Source organism: Gadus chalcogrammus, chromosome 11, assembly GCF_026213295.1.
Source record: "Gadus chalcogrammus isolate NIFS_2021 chromosome 11, NIFS_Gcha_1.0, whole genome shotgun sequence".
Lineage (NCBI taxonomy): Eukaryota > Metazoa > Chordata > Actinopteri > Gadiformes > Gadidae > Gadus > Gadus chalcogrammus.
In genome coordinates this window covers 17,732,447-17,751,655 of record NC_079422.1, presented here as the reverse complement: position 1 = coordinate 17,751,655, position 19,209 = coordinate 17,732,447, and the positions used below count along the sequence as shown (strand labels likewise).

At 47.8% G+C, this 19,209-nt stretch overlaps 1 protein-coding gene across 1 annotated transcript in view; it reads right to left on the bottom strand.

The window, feature by feature from the left end:
* Positions 1-19,209, bottom strand: part of cdkal1 (CDK5 regulatory subunit associated protein 1-like 1) — a 367,816-nt gene that overhangs the window by 182,252 nt on the left and 166,355 nt on the right. Inside the window, exon 12 of the mRNA XM_056602814.1 lies at positions 11,965-12,026. Coding sequence (XP_056458789.1) covers positions 11,965-12,026 — 62 coding nt within the window. The remainder of the gene's footprint in view (positions 1-11,964; positions 12,027-19,209) is intronic.

The window sequence follows — 19,209 nt, the reverse complement described above, 5'->3', positions numbered from 1 at the left end:
CCGGGACAAGTCTGGACTGCAGCACGGCGATGTGTCTTCAAAGAGAGCATGACATGACACACAAAAGGTAGAGAGAAGAGAGAAGGGGAGCACGCAAAGAGCAGGTGTAGGAAACATAAAGAAAAGAGGGAGAGGAGGGAGGAGAGAAAGAAAGAGTATATGGGGCAGATGATGAGAGGGAGGGAGCGGGAGGGGAGAGGGGGAAGGGGGGAGAGAGAGAGAGAGAGAGAGAGAGAGAGGTAGAAAGAGTGAGAGAGAGAGAGAGAGAGGTAGAAAGAGTGAGAGAGAGAGAGAGAGAGAGAGAGAGAGACAGAAAGAGACAAACAGAGAGAGAGAGAGCGAGAGAGAGACAGAAAGAGATAGAGAGAGAGAGAGAGAGAGAGAGAGAGAGAGAGAGAGACAAACAGAGAGAGAGAGAGAGAGAGAGAGAGAGAGACAGAAAGAGACAAACGGAGAGAGAGAGAGAGAGAGAGAGAGAGAGAGAGAGAGAGAGAGAGAGAGAGACAAACAGAGAAAGAGAGAGATAGAAAGAGGTGTAAGTGACAGTTGAAAAGAAGAATGCAGCAGACGTGCTTGCAGTGGGAACAGCGCGCTGGAGAGACTGAATAGAGGGAAGAAACGAAAGGGGAGGAAAGATAATGAAGTAAAGGAGAGAGAGAGAGAGAGATAATGATAGAGGAAGAACGGCCGAGGTATAAGGTGCTCATTTGTACTGTCATTCTCGTCTAGTTTGCCGTAATTCAAGATTTACAGGCTCCAGGGGGAGGGAGAGGAGAAGAAGGAGGAGGAAGAGGAAGAGGACAGGACAATAAAAGGGAGCGGGAATCAAAAAAGGAACATGAGGCCCAAAGCAAATGGGTTTGCTAGGACAGACGCAAAATAATCGTGATGAATTTTCACGTCCAAAGTAGACTTGAGAAAGTCTTGGAGGAATATAGCCCTGCGACCTTCCCACTCTGTGTGCTTCACTCCGTTCAAAGGAAATGATTCCATTTATTTTATGTGTGACGCAACAAATGACAACCGAAATTTGCTCTGTGTGTGCGTTGGGCTTAAGAGCGCGGATCTGTCCACTCACACATTCTGCACATCTTATGTCATTTAAAAAAGCATACAGTATTTAAATTACAGTTGGTGCGGTTTGAACTGTGATAGGCTTCAGTGAGGAATAATCTCCCATTTTCGCCATACAGTGGAATTAAATAGGAGTGACAACTGTGCCGGCATCACTGTAATGTACAGTTACATTTATTCTACAACCGATGCTGACAAATAAGCAGAAGAACATTTCTGAGGGAAGGGAAACCGCTCAAATATCCCGTCATTCTCAAGTCGTCAAATGGCCGATTCAGTGGGATTAATCCGAGCACTTTGACGAGCAGCTAGTCTCTCAAGACTGAGTTTGCCCTTAGCTGCTACCCTTCACTGGCGCAAGCGTGAAAACGCAGACACACACACACACACACACACACACACTAACAACGGCTGTTAATTACAGCTATTTATTAGTCCAAACAGCCAATTAACAGTGCTTCACCAAAATACGCAAACAAACTAATCTATACACACCACATTGTTAGGGTTGTGTGTGTGTGTGTGTGTGGGGTGGGGGGGGGACTTCGGAGCAGATTATGAGGACAAATTAACAGCCAAAGAGATGGGATGTGAATGGGGTGTCTGGGTTATTGTGTTCCTTTTACCTACAGACAATTGTGCGTTCTCTAATGAGGTAACAACAACACAAAGAAGAGGAAAAATCTAAATCTTTTGTTTTCATTTTTTTACTTTAACAGGCTCCGAAAAAAGAAATAACACAGAAAAAATAAAACCCGTGTCCCTCTCCCCCCCCGAACCCCGGTAGTTCCCTTTGTCCTGATCCTGTCCCTGGCATCCCGGGCCAGACGTTGAGTAATGGCTTGGTGGTCGCACGTATCAAGGAGCGCGCGGGCTAACGGCAGGCAGACGGCGCTAGCCGAATACAACGCGTCCTTGAAGCGGCTGAAAGAGCTCCATTGTTACCTTAGAAACGGCAAACAATGGCTACAACTGATTAAAAAAAAAAGTTGAACGAAATAAATAAATAAATAAATAAATGACTTGAAAGCCAGGGTGACTTGAAACGTCGCCGAATGCTTTCCGTCAAACTCAAGGTTGACGACACAAACAACGTTCGGCCAACTTGTACTCCAGCAAATTCTTCATAATAGAACAATATGATTGTTTTTTCGATTTGCACGCGCGTCTTTGTGGGATTTGCGTGTGGCTCCCTTTTAGTTGTGTGTTAAAACACCAACGGCCAGTTAAGCGTAAAAAACACACGACTAGACAACTGCTTGCTTCCAAACCTTTAAGTAAAGCTAAAAGGTAACAACAACTATATTTGGCTCTTATAGCCGGCCTTCGCAGATTCAGAAAGAACAAAGATACTTAGTCTGCAGGCGCACACATGTGCACACACACCAGTTTGACAGTTAATGTATCACTTTTTCTCCCCTGCTGTGTCCCAGTTTCCCGTCGTCGGCCGTAATGAGAAGGAAGGCGTCTACAGTGGAGATCCCACAACATTTGGCCCTATACACACTGCTCGTTTACTGGTCCAGCGTGTGCAGCTTTGGGGTAGGGAGGGGTTGTGGGGGTATCTCTTAAAGAGTGTGTGTGTGTGTGTGTGTGTGTGTGTGTGTGTGTGTGTGTGTGTGTGTGTGTGTGTGTGTGTGTGTGTGTGTGTGTGTGTGTGTGTGTGTGTGTGTGTGTGTGTGTGTGTGCGCTCTCCAAAAACGAAATGTGGAGGCACTGTATTTCTCCAATTTATTTTGGGTGTGTGTATGTGATGGAAAGTACGTGCGAGGGGTTGTGCATACATGTGTGTGTGCGTATGTGTGTGTGCAGTTTTACATGATTAACTCCTTGTGTGTGTGTGTGTGTGGCTGCATGTTCACGTACATTTGTGTATATGTGTATGGGCCTGCATGTATGTGTGTTAAGTGCCTGTGTGTGTGTGTGTGTGTGTGTGTGTGTGTGTGTGGCCGGGGCGTGTGTGTGAGTGCCTGTGTGTGTGTCTGCCTTTGTGTGTATGTTCGTGTGTGTGAATGCCTGTGTGTGTGTGTGTGTGTGTGCCTATGTGTGTGTGTGTGCGCGTGTGCGAGTGCCTGCGCGTAGGTGTGAGTGTGTGAGTTCCTGTGTGTGCCTGCGTTTGTGTGTGCCTGTGTATGTGTGTACCTTTGAGGTGTGTATGTGTGCATGAGTTCCCGTGTGTATGTATGCCTGTGTTTGTGTAAGTGTATGCGTGTGCCTTTGAGTGTGTATGTGCGCGTGAGTTCCTGTGTTTGTGTGTCTGTGTGACAGCGTGGTTAGCGAGGTGCGTTGAGTGCCCGGTTGGTAAGCAGATGTGCGGGGATAACACGGATCGATGTTATTAACCCCAGGTTGGGTCCGCAGTTCGACGAGCGAGTGATGAATGGCACCCCGACAAAGGGCCCAACAGAACAACAACGGGCCTTTTTATTTTTCCCTCGCTCGCTCGCACATACACACACACACACACACACACACACACACACACACAGACAGTGTCTCAGGTTTCTGCCTTGCCAAAAAAATGCAAAGGGGGCACAAAAAAAAGAGAGGGAGAGAAAGAGAGGTAGAGATAGAAAGACAGAGAGAGAGACGAAGAGAGAGAGAGAGAGAGAGAGAGAGAGAGAGAGAGAGAGAGAGAGAGAGAGAGAGAGAGACAGAGAGAGACAGACGGAGACAGATAACAAAAACCATTGAACAGCTGAATTCCGTCGACATGGCGTTTTGTTCTCCTACGACGCTCAGAGTAAAATAATTCACCTGATCGAAGAGTGGGTAAAAGGCGGAGATTTAAACCGGCGTTAACATTTGTATTTAATGCCTGTGATAAGCTCTTTACAGCTTGTTGAATGAGCAGTTACAGCTGTTAACAATGGTTTGTGGCGGGGGGGGGGGGGGGGGGGGGGGGCAACGACTACGTATCCATCACGGCACAGGGAATTAATCCTACCAAGATTGGTGGAAGGTGTCTCTCAAGGTAGGTATACATGTATGCGTGTGTGTGTCTGTCTGTGCGTGTGTGTCTGGGTGGGGATGCTTCAGCTTGTGGTAGTGCGATAAGATGCATCTGTTGGTGGGAGGGGTTGTGTGGTGGGGGGGGGATTGTGTTTAAGGGGGAGTTAAAAAATGTAAAACCACAACCCTGAGCCGCCTCACCGAGGCAGCCCCATACGTCTTAAAGGTCTCTCTCTCCATTATCTCGCTGGCTGTTTATCTTTGTTGTGCATGTGGTCGCCTGATTCCTGTGTGTGTGTGTCTTGGTCTGTGTGTGTGGTTGCGTGTGCGCATGGGCGAGCACGTGCGTGTTATCAGAGTCTGCGAGGGTTAATGGAGGCGATAGGAAGAGGGGATCTGGAAACCCTAAAAAGATTAAGACACACATTCAAATCCCGCCAACACAATAGTTGTCGTCTCCTGAAGAACACAATTAAAGTGTCACCACGGGGATCTTTCCCCTAAACCTACGGAAGTAAACACAGTGTTGCTGATTCAATTAATTTACAAAAAACAACAAACAAAAAAGGGCACGGTGTCAGCTAATCCATAACAGCCAGATGATGAATATGATCGTTGCGGTCAAAACAGCCAGAGCCACACAGCAATCATGAGGATAGCTCAAGCATTGTGGCCTGAATAGAACAATCGGTCATTTCATTGTTTCATTTTGCTTTATTTGTCCTTGACTTGGAAAGACAAAATAAAATAAAAATCTCAAGCGACAGGGGCTTTAGAGAGATCTTAGCCAGAAGAAGAGGAAGAGAGATAATGAGAGAGAGAGAGAAGGAGAGGGAGAGAGAGAAATAATAAGAGTAAACACCAACAGGCATCCTCCAATTCCATCCAGCCATTACCACGAGCTTTCATTGCTAGTGGAAAATGAAATACCATCCAAACCAATCTATGATCACCCACACGCATGTGTGCGTATGTGTGTGCACGTGTATGCATGTATACTCCCACCTAAATTAGCTTTTCGTGAAGTGCAAGTGTATACTCTCGTGTGCGCACATGTCTTCGAGAGTGTGTGTGTGTGTGTGCACGTACTCCTCTTTGAGAGAGTGTGCGTGTGTGCATGGGGACGGCTGAATAAGAAAAGCATTCACACTACCCTATGAAAGAGCATCTAACAATAAGTGCCCAATTACCCAAGTCCCCATAATGCAGGCCTCCATTCAGGTAGCGGTTAGACGCGGGGCGGATGAAAGGCACCAGAGGCCGTCGGGGGGGGGGGGGCCCTGCTGTCACAGCTCAAGGCTACTCTCTGTCTGTCCGTCCGCAACGCTCGGCCATTCAGTGCCTTTACAGACGCCATTGTTAATGCCCGATAGTTTGTTCGGCACGAACCACAAGCATCGCCGGAGGCACCGAGAGCGCGGGGGCGCGGCGGAACGGGAACCAAGGCTTTGTTTAGATATGGATGTGTGTGTCTCCCAGCAGGGGGGGCGGGGGGGGGGGAGCTCAGCGTCTCTGATGGCGGTCGCCTTTTCCCCTTTCATCTCGATGCGGGTTGGAGTGTGTGGATATGATATTCTTTCCTTGGCGATCTCTCATTGGGTGCCTTCTACCCCCTTTAAATACGCTTTAATTCGAACGTGTCCTCCTTGATGTTATTCGTCAAGATTATGTGTGTATGTCTGTGTGGAAAATTGACGTGTACCGAAAATACACAGTTTCAGAAATTGAGGACATGATTGCGAACAAAGAACGGACACTTACACACGTGACTTTGTACGTGTACTATTGTATCATACCAATGACATACTGTTTGTCATTCACAAATCTTTCTTAAAGCAATTGGCCTTTCAGCGGCCGCGCGTTGCCAGACGGACAAAATGTCAGTGACTGGCTCCTATACAGTGCAATGACGGATGCACTGGAACATATAGGACTACAACCAAAGGGCAGCGCCCCCAGTGTCTCCCCATATTAGCCACAATTAGCCTATGCAACGAGCGTGGCACAGATACATCAAAGTGTTGAACAGCCTATGCTTGTGATACGCGAGTAATGACCGGGCGTCACTGCGGGACATATAGGGCTTCATTAGGAGCCCGGCTGATCATAAGAGGACAGGGGTTTTTGACCTCGCCGTGCCGCGTCGCAAGGACGGAACGCTTTAATGCCGCGCCACAGGGTTCGTCGCTACACGCGTCCGACACAACTCTTGCTGCGGTCGTACGGACGATGCAGTAGCGCAGCGCAAGGGGGGACATGGGTCCGCCTCGACTAACGAAGTGACTCATAGCCTACGTCGACAGGGCTTAGTTAGAGCACGGTTGAAGGGAACAAGTGAGCTTAGAGGTGTTTGTTTTAAAAAAGTGTGTGTGTTTGAGTGCGTCCGTTGTGTTTTTTTTTTCTGTGTGTGATGTGGTTGAAGTCCTTGATGGATACGGTTGGCTGATTGCTAGCGTGCATAAATGCCTTCTAGTGGTTTGGGTTGTCTTCAAATGTATGTACACGCAATTTATGTAATCATTTATATAGATTTTTGAGTTCTCTGCAGGGCCTGTAACCTTGGTTGTGAGTCAGGCTAATGTGCATTGCCGGATTCGGAAGCTTTTCTCTTAAAATTTGAAAAAAGGATGTATCTGAATAACATTTGTCAACAGCTTGTTATGCATTCATGTTCAGGGGGTTCAGGGAAGGCCGGAACGGGTCGCGAGGGTTCAAACCCATCCGCTGTCGAGAGAGAACGCACAAGGGCGAGTTGCTGTCTGGCCTTGTGACGACGATAGGCACTGCGGGGTCAACCAGCAGGACACCACTGGCTTTGAGTAAGTCAGAGGTACGGAGGCCAGGAAGGATGCTCAGTCATCTAAAAGGAAGGTTTATTCCTAACGTAGTGAATGGACTTCCTTCAACGGATATCCTGTGCCAGAATCTGGCAGACAATAGTTATACAGAAAAGAGTGAATGAGACAGAAAAGTATATTTTTGGCATTATCAGAGACACACAAGGGAACAAAATAGCTTGAACGTGTGTGTGTGTGCACATGCATTTCGTTTGACAATTCATATTTATTGATTTCATGTTTCTCCAGCATTTCATTTGTGTCTAGAGTTTCCAGGGCGACAAGCCTGGAACTCATGCCGTATTGTATTACATTGCACATCTCGTAAGTAAGCAAACACACACACACACACACACACACACACACACACACACACACACACACACACACACACACACACACACACACACACACACACACACACACACACACACACACACACACACAAAGCATATCTAATCCATCCTTGCAGGAGGTCGCTTTAAAGGAGAAATGCAGCAGGTAAGTGTGTAACAGCAGAGACCGAGACAGAGACGTGGATGCATTAGGAAACATCGCAGATACAGTCCTTTTATGTGAGCCCCCCCCTCCCCCCTCCAACTAGATGACATCTTTAAGTGTGTGTCCGGGGACGCAAGTAGTGATTAGGTTTCCATTCAGAGCAGAGTCTGTAGTAATTAGGAAGGCTAGCAGTGATTCAGCTCTGGCAATTATCCACACAATGCTAAGTGGAACGCACCAATAGAACAAATTCATTTCCTTACTTGCTCTCTCTCTCTATGGTTTCTCCCCCTCACATATAAAGACACACACACACGCACACACACACCTGCTCTGTGGTAAATACTGACCATCAAGGTAAGCATCGAGCAAACGTATTCACGTTAGTTAGTGTTTTACTTGCATGGTGATTCCTGTTGACCCGAGGCCACTCCAAATTCAACTCTTTTCGAAATGCATGCAGAATATACCAATATGCCGTCCTTGATTTCCCTACTTTTGCGAAACAATAAGGACGTATTTTTGAGTAGAGAGACCAACCATTTCTCCTCCCGAAGGGAGAGCTGAGAGAAAAACGGTTAAGCAGAGGAAAGAAAACATATTCCTTTTCCTTCTAAATGGAGTGGAAGGGAAAAAAAAAAAAATGTCACACAGAATTGATCTTTTAAAGCAAACAATCCTTACAATCTTTACAACTCTCTTTGGCTCTCTCTGCCACTCCGTCTCGTCGGGGAGGAGTCGTACACCCACCCACCCCAACCAACACCCCAAGGCCACAAATAGTCCGTTAATTAAGGGAAAATTAGAGGGTGAGCTGTCTGTAACGACAGAGGTAAATGTCAAGTGAGAGAGAGGCAAAAGGTTACCTTCTAGAAACACTGTCAACGAGAGCTAACCGGGAAAAAAAATCATCACAATGTAGAAAAATTAAAGTCATGAGGACACACTAACAAAATATTACCTCGGTTAATTGTCTGCTGTACGAAAAACAATACGAGCCACGGCATTTGTGGCGGGGAGTGTGGAAATGCTAAGACATTAATTAATGCTTTGTTTCCCTCTCTTTCGGATGGCTAACTTGTACAGGAATTATTTAAAGGGGGAGTGGAAAGTTTGCACAGACTAATGATGTGTTTGTTTCTGCTTGTTGCGCCTTACCCATTAGCCACCTGGACATGGGAGCTGTGATAGGCCGGAGAGGAGCCTTGGGCCTCGTTCATGACCATACACACACACACACACACACACACACACACACACACACACACACACACACACACACACACACACACAAGTACAGGTGCAATTCAGCAGAAAGGTCTTCTGAGAGCACATAAGAAATATTAACCAAAAGATAGCAATAAGAATCGACCGAAACACACGAGACAGAAAGAATAAGAAGGGAAATGTTTGAGTGGTATTTTACCATTGTCACACACGCGCACACACACACACACACACACACACACAAACACACACACACACACACACACACACACACACACACACACACTAACACACACACACACACTCTAACTTTCGGGACAATCCTCACTTTCAAGGACGCGGCGGCCGCCAACGAGGCCGGAACATCAGGTCGCCGCGACGACCAGCAGACCCGGTTCAGACCGGGTTCAAGCCGAGTTCAGCCCCTGACCAGCTGGCGTACATCGGGTCAAGTGTGTCGCGAGGGGCTGGGTCCTAGACCGCCACCATCGGGCGAAGGCATTGACCTTGCACATTACCCCTGAGAGTCGCCAGCGTCGTATAGATCTGGTGGTCAAACAAAATTACCCTTTCTTATCTAATTAGGACGTCCCTGATACATTTCCGACGGCTCAGAAATAAGATATTAAAATCCTGGAAGGGAATCTGCGACCAGCAGATGAATAAAACAATAAGCTCAATACATGATTTCTACTTTGCATCAGAAACTACATTGTAGGTATGTTTACCTTAAATGTAGACAATTTGTAATGTGATTTGTAATTGGCGCATATGTGTGTGTCTGTGTGTCCGAGTGTGTGTCTGTGTGTGTGTGTTTGTGCGTGTGTGTCCGTCGCGTGGCCTTAGCCCCAGACCGAGTGACCTGCCAGCTTTCTGTCTGTTGGTCTGTTCAGCGCTGATGGATGGTGCAGCCTGGGCACCATCTGGCTATAGGATGCTTCACATTTATCATCCCAAACACAACACACCGACAAATATATATATAAATATACATATTATATTGTACGGCTCAGGGACGAAAATACAAGGAGGGCGATTTTTTTTTCTTCTAACTCCCCCACATCTCACTATCTGTGAAATGAGGCGCCTGCGCCTAGGGGCCCGGGCCCGTACAACAACAATTAGCTCATTTGCATGTGTTGTTTCTGTTGGACGGTAGCCTGGAGCAAAGAACCAATGAGGCTGCCTCGCCAAGGATTGCCAAACCCAAGCGTCTCCAGACTCAGCGCTTCATTAATGCCTTTTTTCTCTACCCCCCCCCCCCCCCCCCCCCATCCCCCTACATGTCCATATTAGGATTAGTACTAGCAGTAAATGCCTGGAAAACACTGGCGTTTCCAATTTCTTCTTCCGTCTGGAGCCAACTTGTCTCCGGTCCAACGACACATTATAATGGCATTGCGCGTCCTGGTAAACACTGGGGCGCAGTGAACAGTCCCTCGCAGACACTCACCCCTGCACATCAAAAATATATTATTTAATTGTCGTAAAAACCGCCCCCATTATGAACAACAAACAATTCAACCGATTATTTTTTGTTTCGTCATTATTCATCGGATTTAAGGGCCGACTAAGAGAAAGACTAGCCTGTTAACATTTCATTTCAATAATTAACCTTTCAGTTTGCTATTATGCATTCGTAATTATTCCATTGTGATAACTTAGACAGATTTTACCCTTAATGTTTTAGGAAGGGAAGGGGTGTGTGGATGTATTTTTAATAAGTCTTGATGCTTCGCAGTCGGCAAAGTTCTCCTCCTTGACAAGTAGGACAATTGCACACACGTCAAGTGCCAAAACAATGTTACAGCAGTCACAACAGCGATGAAACAGTGTATAATGTACCGGTGTATTCATATTCTCAAGCCTTCCTTCTTGCCGTCGCATCTCCCTCGCATCATTTCATTGGTTGCATGATGTCAGCCCGGTGACAGCAATTATAACTCCTGGATGATTTTTATTTTTCTGTTTATTGAGACTGGGGGGAGGGGGGGGGGGATAGGGATGGGAGCTCCTAGCTCGAGAACCAGCGGCACACGTTAAAGACAAACAAATAAAAGTCAAGACGAGAAAGGGGAGAGAGGGCAGTGGAAAAAGGGATGACTCTGCATCCCTTGGTTAGTTAAGACGACTCCTGGGGGAATCTCACGAGCAAGGCATGCTCTCCACAGCTAACCATCTGATTTGGATGCTAATGTACTATAAACTGCTACCTCCCATCTCGACAACACAGTCGGCGCAGTGTGCGACACGTGTGTGTGTGTGTGTGTGTGCGCGCACGTTTGTGTGTCGGTGTGTTTTTTGGGGGTATGTGTGGGAAGCCGCGGGTTGAATACCCTGCCAAAGTGAAAACGTGCACTCGCTCCTATTCTTTTAATTACCGCCGGCGCATTGCGCTGGAGGAGAGGACAACACGCGTCAGGCTGGAGAGGGAGTGAAGGGAGAGGTAGAGAGGGGGGGGGGGGAAGGTCACCACTATTAAAGCAACTCAGGAATATATATGGGACTGTTCATCACAGTGTCTTTGACAGCTGTGATCAACACTTTGATGAAGCTATCTGTACACAGATGTTGGCCGTGGATGATGTTCAATTCGCGTGAACCTTGTTGGCTTCCGAAGGTACTTCTGAATTTAGTCGGAAGTACATGAATATAGTGACATTTATAGATATGCATTTTTACATCTGTATAATTACAATTTATAGCAGTGTTTAAATGTGCGATGCGTGTATGCATGTTGGATTGTGAATTAGCAGCAAGGGTTGTTTCTTATTTGTAGGATACATATCATGCATGGCCAGTCCTGCGTCATTCATCTTTGTTTTTAGTTAACGTATTCTGTTATCGTAGAAGCGTGAATGTCGAAACATTTGTGGACCAAAATCTGTTGCCAACCACTCCTACAAACATGCCTAAATGAACTGTCACAATAAAAAATAATAATAAAGAAAAAAGCACAGCCACACAACAGTCGACATTATGTCGAGCAGTGTCCCATCTCAAGGGGAAAACACACACTCCACAGCTATAGAACACGCACACACACACAGGCACAGAGCCCGGTAATCATGGACTCAAAGGGTGTGGGTAAAGCCGACAAAGAAAAGATCCCTTAAGTTAATGTTAGAGAAAAAATGAAAAGGGGGGAAAATGCTGACACGATGGCACTTCCAATGTGCCAGCTTCTCAGCCTTGGAGCGGGGAGAGCAGTAGACTGATACGAGATGATAGAGTAGCAGACACCTATTAGGAGAGGGGTGTGTGTGTGTGTGTGTGTGTGTGTGTGTGTGTGTGTGTGTGTGTGTGTGTGTGTGTGTGTGTGTGTGTGTGTGTGTGTGTGTGTGTGTGTGTGTGTGTGTGTGCGCCTCCTACCTTATGGTCGTACGGGTTGTAGGAGTGGAAGAGTTGAGACAGCTCCTTAGTCCTTTGCTTTTTCTGTAAGCACAAAAACAACCGACATTAACAACAACCAGAATAACAAGTCGTGAGCTTACATTGACCATTTGATGCGTACAAAATGCCTGCTAAAGCGCAGCCACTTAGGCCTGTATACCATCTGTATGGGAACAGATTCGAGCTGTCACATATGCTAAAGTGATGGACAACAGGGATCCCTAATTTCCCCCTAATTATGTTATTAAGTTACGTTACACATCAGAAACCGTGAAATCTATTGCAATCTCATGTCAATCCAGTGGGTTGAGAAATCTACCCTCTTCGAACCACCCCCCAACAATGAGTCTTTTCCAAACCTTTCGAAACCAAGAGCTTAACAGCTGGATTTTAATAATTAAAACTGTGTAATACATAACACTGAACTGAAACTTGTGATTTTTTTTGTTTTTGGGAACGATTGGAGAAAACGACCTAGCAAGGCCAGTTTGTATACATACAACTGCCAGGGCAGTTTGTATGTGCTTACTTGTGTTAGACTAAACACAGATAGAGCTATGGGTCCTGCTAAAGCCTCGTTTGGAATATAACTGATTTCACTGGATCACCTTCTGCCCAATTTCAGAACACGCCTACAAAATGAGAGGGGGTTGAGTTGAACAAAAATCCTCAGTTTCACATCTGGACATAATGTCAACCATTAAACTGGACGATTTAGCAAACTGGCAAAAAAATCCTTTAAGTAGATGAAATGAATAAAAGCTGTCACCAATCTGTTTTCACTAATAGAAGTTAAACAGAAGGATATGTATGACTGTGTTTAACGTCATTTTTCCAGAAAGTCAATGATGTTCACCTCTTGCTTACTTACAGTATTTATGAATAGGATTCTGAAATGTGATTTTATTATGCATGGCTATTAGGCTAATGGACACACACAAACACACAAGTAAATTGCCACAGGTAAAGATTTATTCATCCAATTAATGACATCTCTTTACCATAACAGTCTCAGTCTCTAACCAAGGAATTAATATTTTTACACATAGCCACATTAAACCGCTTTAATGGCATCACGTATAGGACTTATAAGGTCGATTTAACCAAAAGGGAAAGGACAAAAGATCCCCAATGGTCGAGAAACAGTTCCTACAGTATTAGAGCACCTAATCAGTGGAACTTGGCATTAAGGGAGTGAGAGACGCATACATTGCCTTTGCTCCACCAGCCCTACGGAGAAATTAATAGAGGAAGAGTTGTGCTTCCAATTCCATCTTTATAACCCCCTTCTCAGCTCTGGTGCTAACCTTGCGCGTTGCTTTTCTTTTTCTACCCTTCGTCTTCTCCTTCTTTCCCTGCGTAATGCGTAATGAGATGCAAAATGCCACAGACAGAATGTTTGATGTGTGGCTGTCGTTAATGAAATCAGTTCCACGGGGGCGGGAGCACTTACAAAAGACGGCTAATTAGCCCACTGATTGGGCCTTGTCTGGCCGAAGGGGGCAAGGCAAGGGCGGGGTGAGGGGGGTAAGACAGGGTGGGGGGGGGCAGGGTAATTATACGCCAGCGCGCCTCCTATATTCCGGCCGGCACAGATGCAAGGGTTGGTGCCCTCCTCAGGCTACCTCTGTGTGTGGAGGACAGGCCGCCTGCATGTGCAGGGCCCCCTATTATCACATGCAGGCATCGGCGTCATTATGGTGGAGGGCTTAGCGGGCCCCGAGGCCAGGCTTCTGCAGTCAAGGGGCTGAGGTGTGAGGGGGGGGGGGGGGGGGGGGGGGAGGAGGAAGACGTGTGATGGGAGTAGAGGGAGGAGGAGGAGGAAAGGTGGAGGGTAGGAGTTGGGGGAGGAGGAGGGGGAGGAGGAGGAGCAGGGGGAGGAGGAGGTGGTGGAGGAGGAGTTGGGGGGGGGGGGGGGAGGGGGAGGAGGAGTAGGGGGAGGAGGTAGGGGAGGAGTTGGGGGAGGACGAGGAGGAGCAGGGGGAGGTGGTGGTGGAGGAGGAGTTGGGGGGGAGGGGGGAGGACTGAGGGGAGCAGAGGGAGGAGTAGCAGCAGGGGGAGAAGGAGGGGGAGGAGGGGGAGGAGGTGATGCACAGAGGGAGGAGGAGGAGGAGGAGGAAATGAGGTGGAGGAGGAGTCGGGGGAGGAGGAGGTGGTGGGGGAGGAGTTGGGGGAGGAGGAGGTGGTGGGGGAGGAGGGGGAGGAGGAGGGGGAGGAGGAGGAGGGTTTGCCAAGTTGGTGAAACACAAGGCAATGGCAGGTGGTTAAATATTATTTATCCCCTTTGATTGGTTACGGGTCGACGTCAAACGAACGCGATGACATATCGCGCCGCCTGGTTTCCCGGTCTAAATCCAGACAGGAAAGGTCCAGTAATAGATCAAATTGTACCGTGTGAAACAAGCCAGCGGGCAATAAAGAAATAGACGAGCAGAAAACGTGAAATTACCATCTCATTAAATACTGGGGACCTCGGATTGTTTACAATGGGATTTCGAAATGATAATAGTAAATAATATTGTGCAAAATCTGTAATTATAATTTAAAAAAAGATCTCCACGACCCAGTCTGGCCTTGCCTGTGAGCAGTGCGTGCGTGTGTGTGTGTGCGTGCGTGTGGTGGTTCTATCCAGGCACACAAGGATAGAACCATCCGCTGTAACAGTAGGGGAAGCAGCGAACGCTGTGTTCCTCTGGTTTCCCTCTAGTCTGTTGTTTAGAGAACGGGGGGGGGGGGGGGGGGTGGACAAGAGAGGCGGAGCAATGTGGGGGGGAGAGGTGGGAAAGAACAGGGGAGAGGGCAGAGGGCTGGAGGGCGTGGGCAGGCAGAGGCGGTGGGGGCATATAGGAAACAAGAAAGGAATTTTAGGGAGGGAAGAGGGCAAAGCGAGGTGATGAAAAAAGAGAGGCAAAAGCACATGCATGTGTGCTTTTGCCTCTCTTTTCTCATCACCTCTCTTTCCCCCCCCCACACATGGAGAAAAGAGAGGGCGACGTTGCAGGAAAACAAGGAGATACAGCGATGAAATGCAAAGCAGTGGATTGGGGGATGAATGAAAGAGAGAGGGAAAGCGAAGAGTGGGCTAAAGGGGTTGTTGTGCTCCCCTTGTGCCCCCATCCGCCAGAGAGCAGCACGCTGCACTCCTCCACTGGCCTCTTTCAGAGGTAATCAGCCTCACAGCACCTCTCCATTCTAGTTCTCCATCATCCACCCTCCCATGAACAACCCCTCCATCCCTCTCGCTGTATCCCTCTCTCGGTAGTCATTAGTTAAGGTGTTTTTTTTGCCCTCACTGTTGTGTGTCTACCGGCTCTCTCCAGCTTCTCGCCTCGTGTTCTGTTAAAAAAAGAAAGAAACGGGGGCTCGGAAAAATGGCCCTGGCTGATGTGTGCTCAAATAAGGCCATGGAGCTACGGGCATGCACCTCTTTTGTTTGTCTTATGAAAGGAATATGGGGTGAGTCCTGAGCAAACTCCCTTTCTCCCTCGCCTAACTCCCCCTCTACCAAACTCAAGGACATTAGCTGAAAGCCATCAACAGCCATCTCCCCCTCAAAAGGAGCCGTCTCTCCATCACTCATCACTGTCCTGCAGGTTTGTGTGTGTAAGTCAGGGTTAGCCTGGCGGATGGGTGTGCGTGTGTGTGTGTGTGTGTGTGTGTGTGTGTGTGTGTGTGTGTGTGTGTGTGTGTGTGTGTGTGTGTGTGTGTGTTAAACGAGCGTTGGGCAGGAGGAAAGTTCACATAGGGCCCTACATGCGCTACTACATGCACAAGCACAGACACACACACACAAACATGTGTGTGCGAGAACAAAATCGGTGTTAACCTTCACTGAGCTTCTGAGCTTGTCTCTGCACACAATTTCCGAGTGCTCTCCTTGTTCCTGCGTGTGTACGTGTTCATTTCGTCACCTACAGAAGTTAATCGTGCATGCTATCTTGCCTGTACAGTGACATGCCAGAAGCGGACAACTTGGTGTAAGTGTGTGTATGCGTGTCAGTGTGTGTTTGTGTGTGTGTGTGTGTGTGTGCGTGTAAGCCTGTCACCACGGCGATGATGAAAGATGGTTGTTACAACTGGGTCCATCTGTTCGCACCGCCAGAGACGGATGTTACGTCTAGTGGGAAGTGGCACTACATGGATGTGCATACAATCACACAAAACAGCATGGGTACGCGCACACACACACACACACACAGACACACACTTCATCTGAACCGTAAACAAACAGACGCGACTAGAGAGACATAACAAAGCCCACACATGGACATGCTGAACACACACATGCACACACACGCACACATACACACACCTTATAATCTAGACTCCTAGGTAGCCAATCATCAGCGTAGAACCTCAATTATCTACTGGTTGTCCCGCAGGAACGTCCAAAACCAGTCCAATTGATTGTGAACCAGACTGAGTGTTCTGAGAAACCCAGAGCTGACCGTGTGTGTGTGTGTGTGTGTGTGTGTGTGTGTGTGTGTGTGTGTGTGTGTGTGTGTGTGTGTGTGTGTGTGTGTGTGTGTGTGTGTGTGTGTGTGTGTGTGTGTGTGTGTGTGTGTGTGTGTGTGTGTGTGTGTGTGTGTGTGTGTGTGTGTGTGTGTGTGTGCATGGGTTTCTGGGTACTGTCTAATCAATACCACAGCCAACAAAGCCTAGAAGACACATAGCTGTCATTTGTACTTTGCAGTTTTCTAGTCAGAGGAACCACCAAGCTTTGATTGTTTTTCAGTGAAGTACTACACACACACACACACACACACACTATGTCCTTTGCAAACATGTCAGTGTGTTTTTGGGGGCAAGGTAATTGTGGCCTTGCCCAGGCCTAAAAGGCCTTTGGCTGCACAGTCTGTGCCCTTGTGTCTCTCCCTAATGACAGACAGATGTTAGTACTGAATACCCCCTATCCATGGCTGTGCATGTGTGAGACTTTGTGCGTGTTTGTGTGTGTGACTGTGGTCTCTTAGGGCAATGGCCCTAAGGGAAAAACAGTGACAGTTTATATTCCGTGTGTGTGTGTGTGTGTGTGTGTGTGTGTGTGTGTGTGTCTCTCTAAGTGTGTGTGTGCCCGTGTGTGAGCATGTGTGTGTTACCACAGAGGTCAGTGGTACGTGTGTGCGTGTATGAGTGTTTGTGTGCGCATGTGTGTGTGTGTGTGTTTGTGTGCGCACGCATGTTTGTGTGTGTTACGAGACAGAGGTCCATAGTAGCCGCGTGTGTGTGTTGTGATGCCCACAGTGCCTCTGGTCCCTTCTGGTACAGCTAGTGCACCCTTCTCTGTACTATGAAACGCGAAAGGGCCCTGCCTCCAATGTACAACATTAGACCGCTTCATCTTCAACATTTACGCAAGCAGATTGTGCAGATAAAAGGACAACCACCTGCCTCCCTTCTCTGGTCCACAACCCTTTTCTCTGGTGGATTCAAAGCTCTGACGGCATCTGTTTTTAATGGAAGATAAAGCCTATGATCGAGTGTGTGTGTGTGTGTGTGTGTGTGTGTGTGTGTGTGTGTGTGTGTGTGTGTGTGTGTGTGTGTGTGTGTGTGTGTGTGTGTGTGTGTGTGTGTGTGTGCGTGCGTGTCTGACTCGTGGCTGTATTAGAGAGGGAGAGGCGTGCAGTACTAGAGTGCCGAAGGAGGCAGTGGCTCGCTCTAGAGACACAGATCTGGGGGACTGGGTGTTTTTCAACCAGAGCCAAAAATGCATGGCGACTAAAATAAATGGAGGAATTCATCATGTTTGAATACACACCCGGACCAAAGCTCCCGGTTATTCTATATTCGCGGGAAAGATGTTGAGCACGGCCCCGGCGTGTAACTTGGGAATTCATATTTTATATTAATGCACTAAATCAATGAAGATGAGGCCGTGCCAGCTGGGCAAAGAAAAGGGGAGGAAAATGACTTGACTCAGCCTGAGGTACAGATTGAATCAAACGGCAGGGAGCACGTCCTCTATAGCGTGCCTGCTGCTGTAAAGGAAAACCCTCATCCCCCCCACATCAGTGTGACAATCCAAGGAGGCCCTCTCTGCGAGCCTTTGAACATTTCTCAGACGCGGGCAGAGAGACCCAAGCAGAGGGTAATGACGACCATGAGTCGCACACGCGTCGCACGCCAGAGAGATAAACGCCTGATGGCCTCAATTTGAGGTTGGAGGAACCTCAGGAAAAAACAACCTGCTGTTTCCTTCACTTTTTTTTCCACCCTAAAAATAAAAGGCGACCGATTCACACAGGGGCGGTGGCGGTGGCGGTGGCGTCTCGGGAGAGTTCGCCCTGGAGGACGGTTCAGGCTCTACCAGGGAACAAAGCCCCCCGTCCCTACAGGCACCCATCTCTCGGCTGAACCATACACCTATGTGCTCTGGAGGTGCTGCCTGCCTCTGATCGCGAAAACACAATACGTGTTGATTCGGCAAACATCACGCCGTCTCTTCTGCTTTTGGCTACATTTTATGATCCAAAAGTATTTTTTGATCCATAGTGTCAGTCTGTCTGTCTGTCTGCGCATGCAGACAGACAGACAGACAGACTGACACTACGGATAGAATCTCCCCCCTCGTCTAAAAAGGCGAGTCATCCGATCAAAGTCTTTTTCTGTGTCCACATGCAAACGAAGGGGGCTATAATAGAACGTTGTGCGGCGGGTCACAGACTATTAGCCGGGAGTCTGTTGTCATCAATCAATGGCCAGTCAAACTTGCACCCAGACAGCAACTTAACCGCCAGCGCTACCTTTAATACCGCACTTAGCATACCTTAGCATGCCATTATGTCCCCTGATGTATGTATTAAACGGCTAGTAATTTGACGGTGGAAGTGGGGAGGAATCAGACAGCGAGAGTGTGTAAGGAAATGGAAAAGGAAATGGAAATGGGGAACATGCATGAACGCCACTGCCATGCGCGCGTGTGTGCTTGTGCATGTGTGTGTGTGAGTCTTTTGCATGCATGAGTGTGTGTATCCGTTGTGTGAGTGTGTGTGTGTGTGTGTGTGTGTGTGTGTATGTGTGCGTGTGTGAGAGAGTGTGCGTGTGTGGTGTGCAAGTGTGCATGCTTGTGTTCGTGTTGGTGCACGCGACTGTGTGTGTGCGCATATGTGAGTATTTTGCGTGCATGTGTGTGCCTGCGTGTGTGTATCCGTTGTGTGAGTGTGTGTGTCGCTTGCGTGCACATGCTTTTGTGTGTGTATCCGTCGTGTGCGTGTGAGTGTGCGCG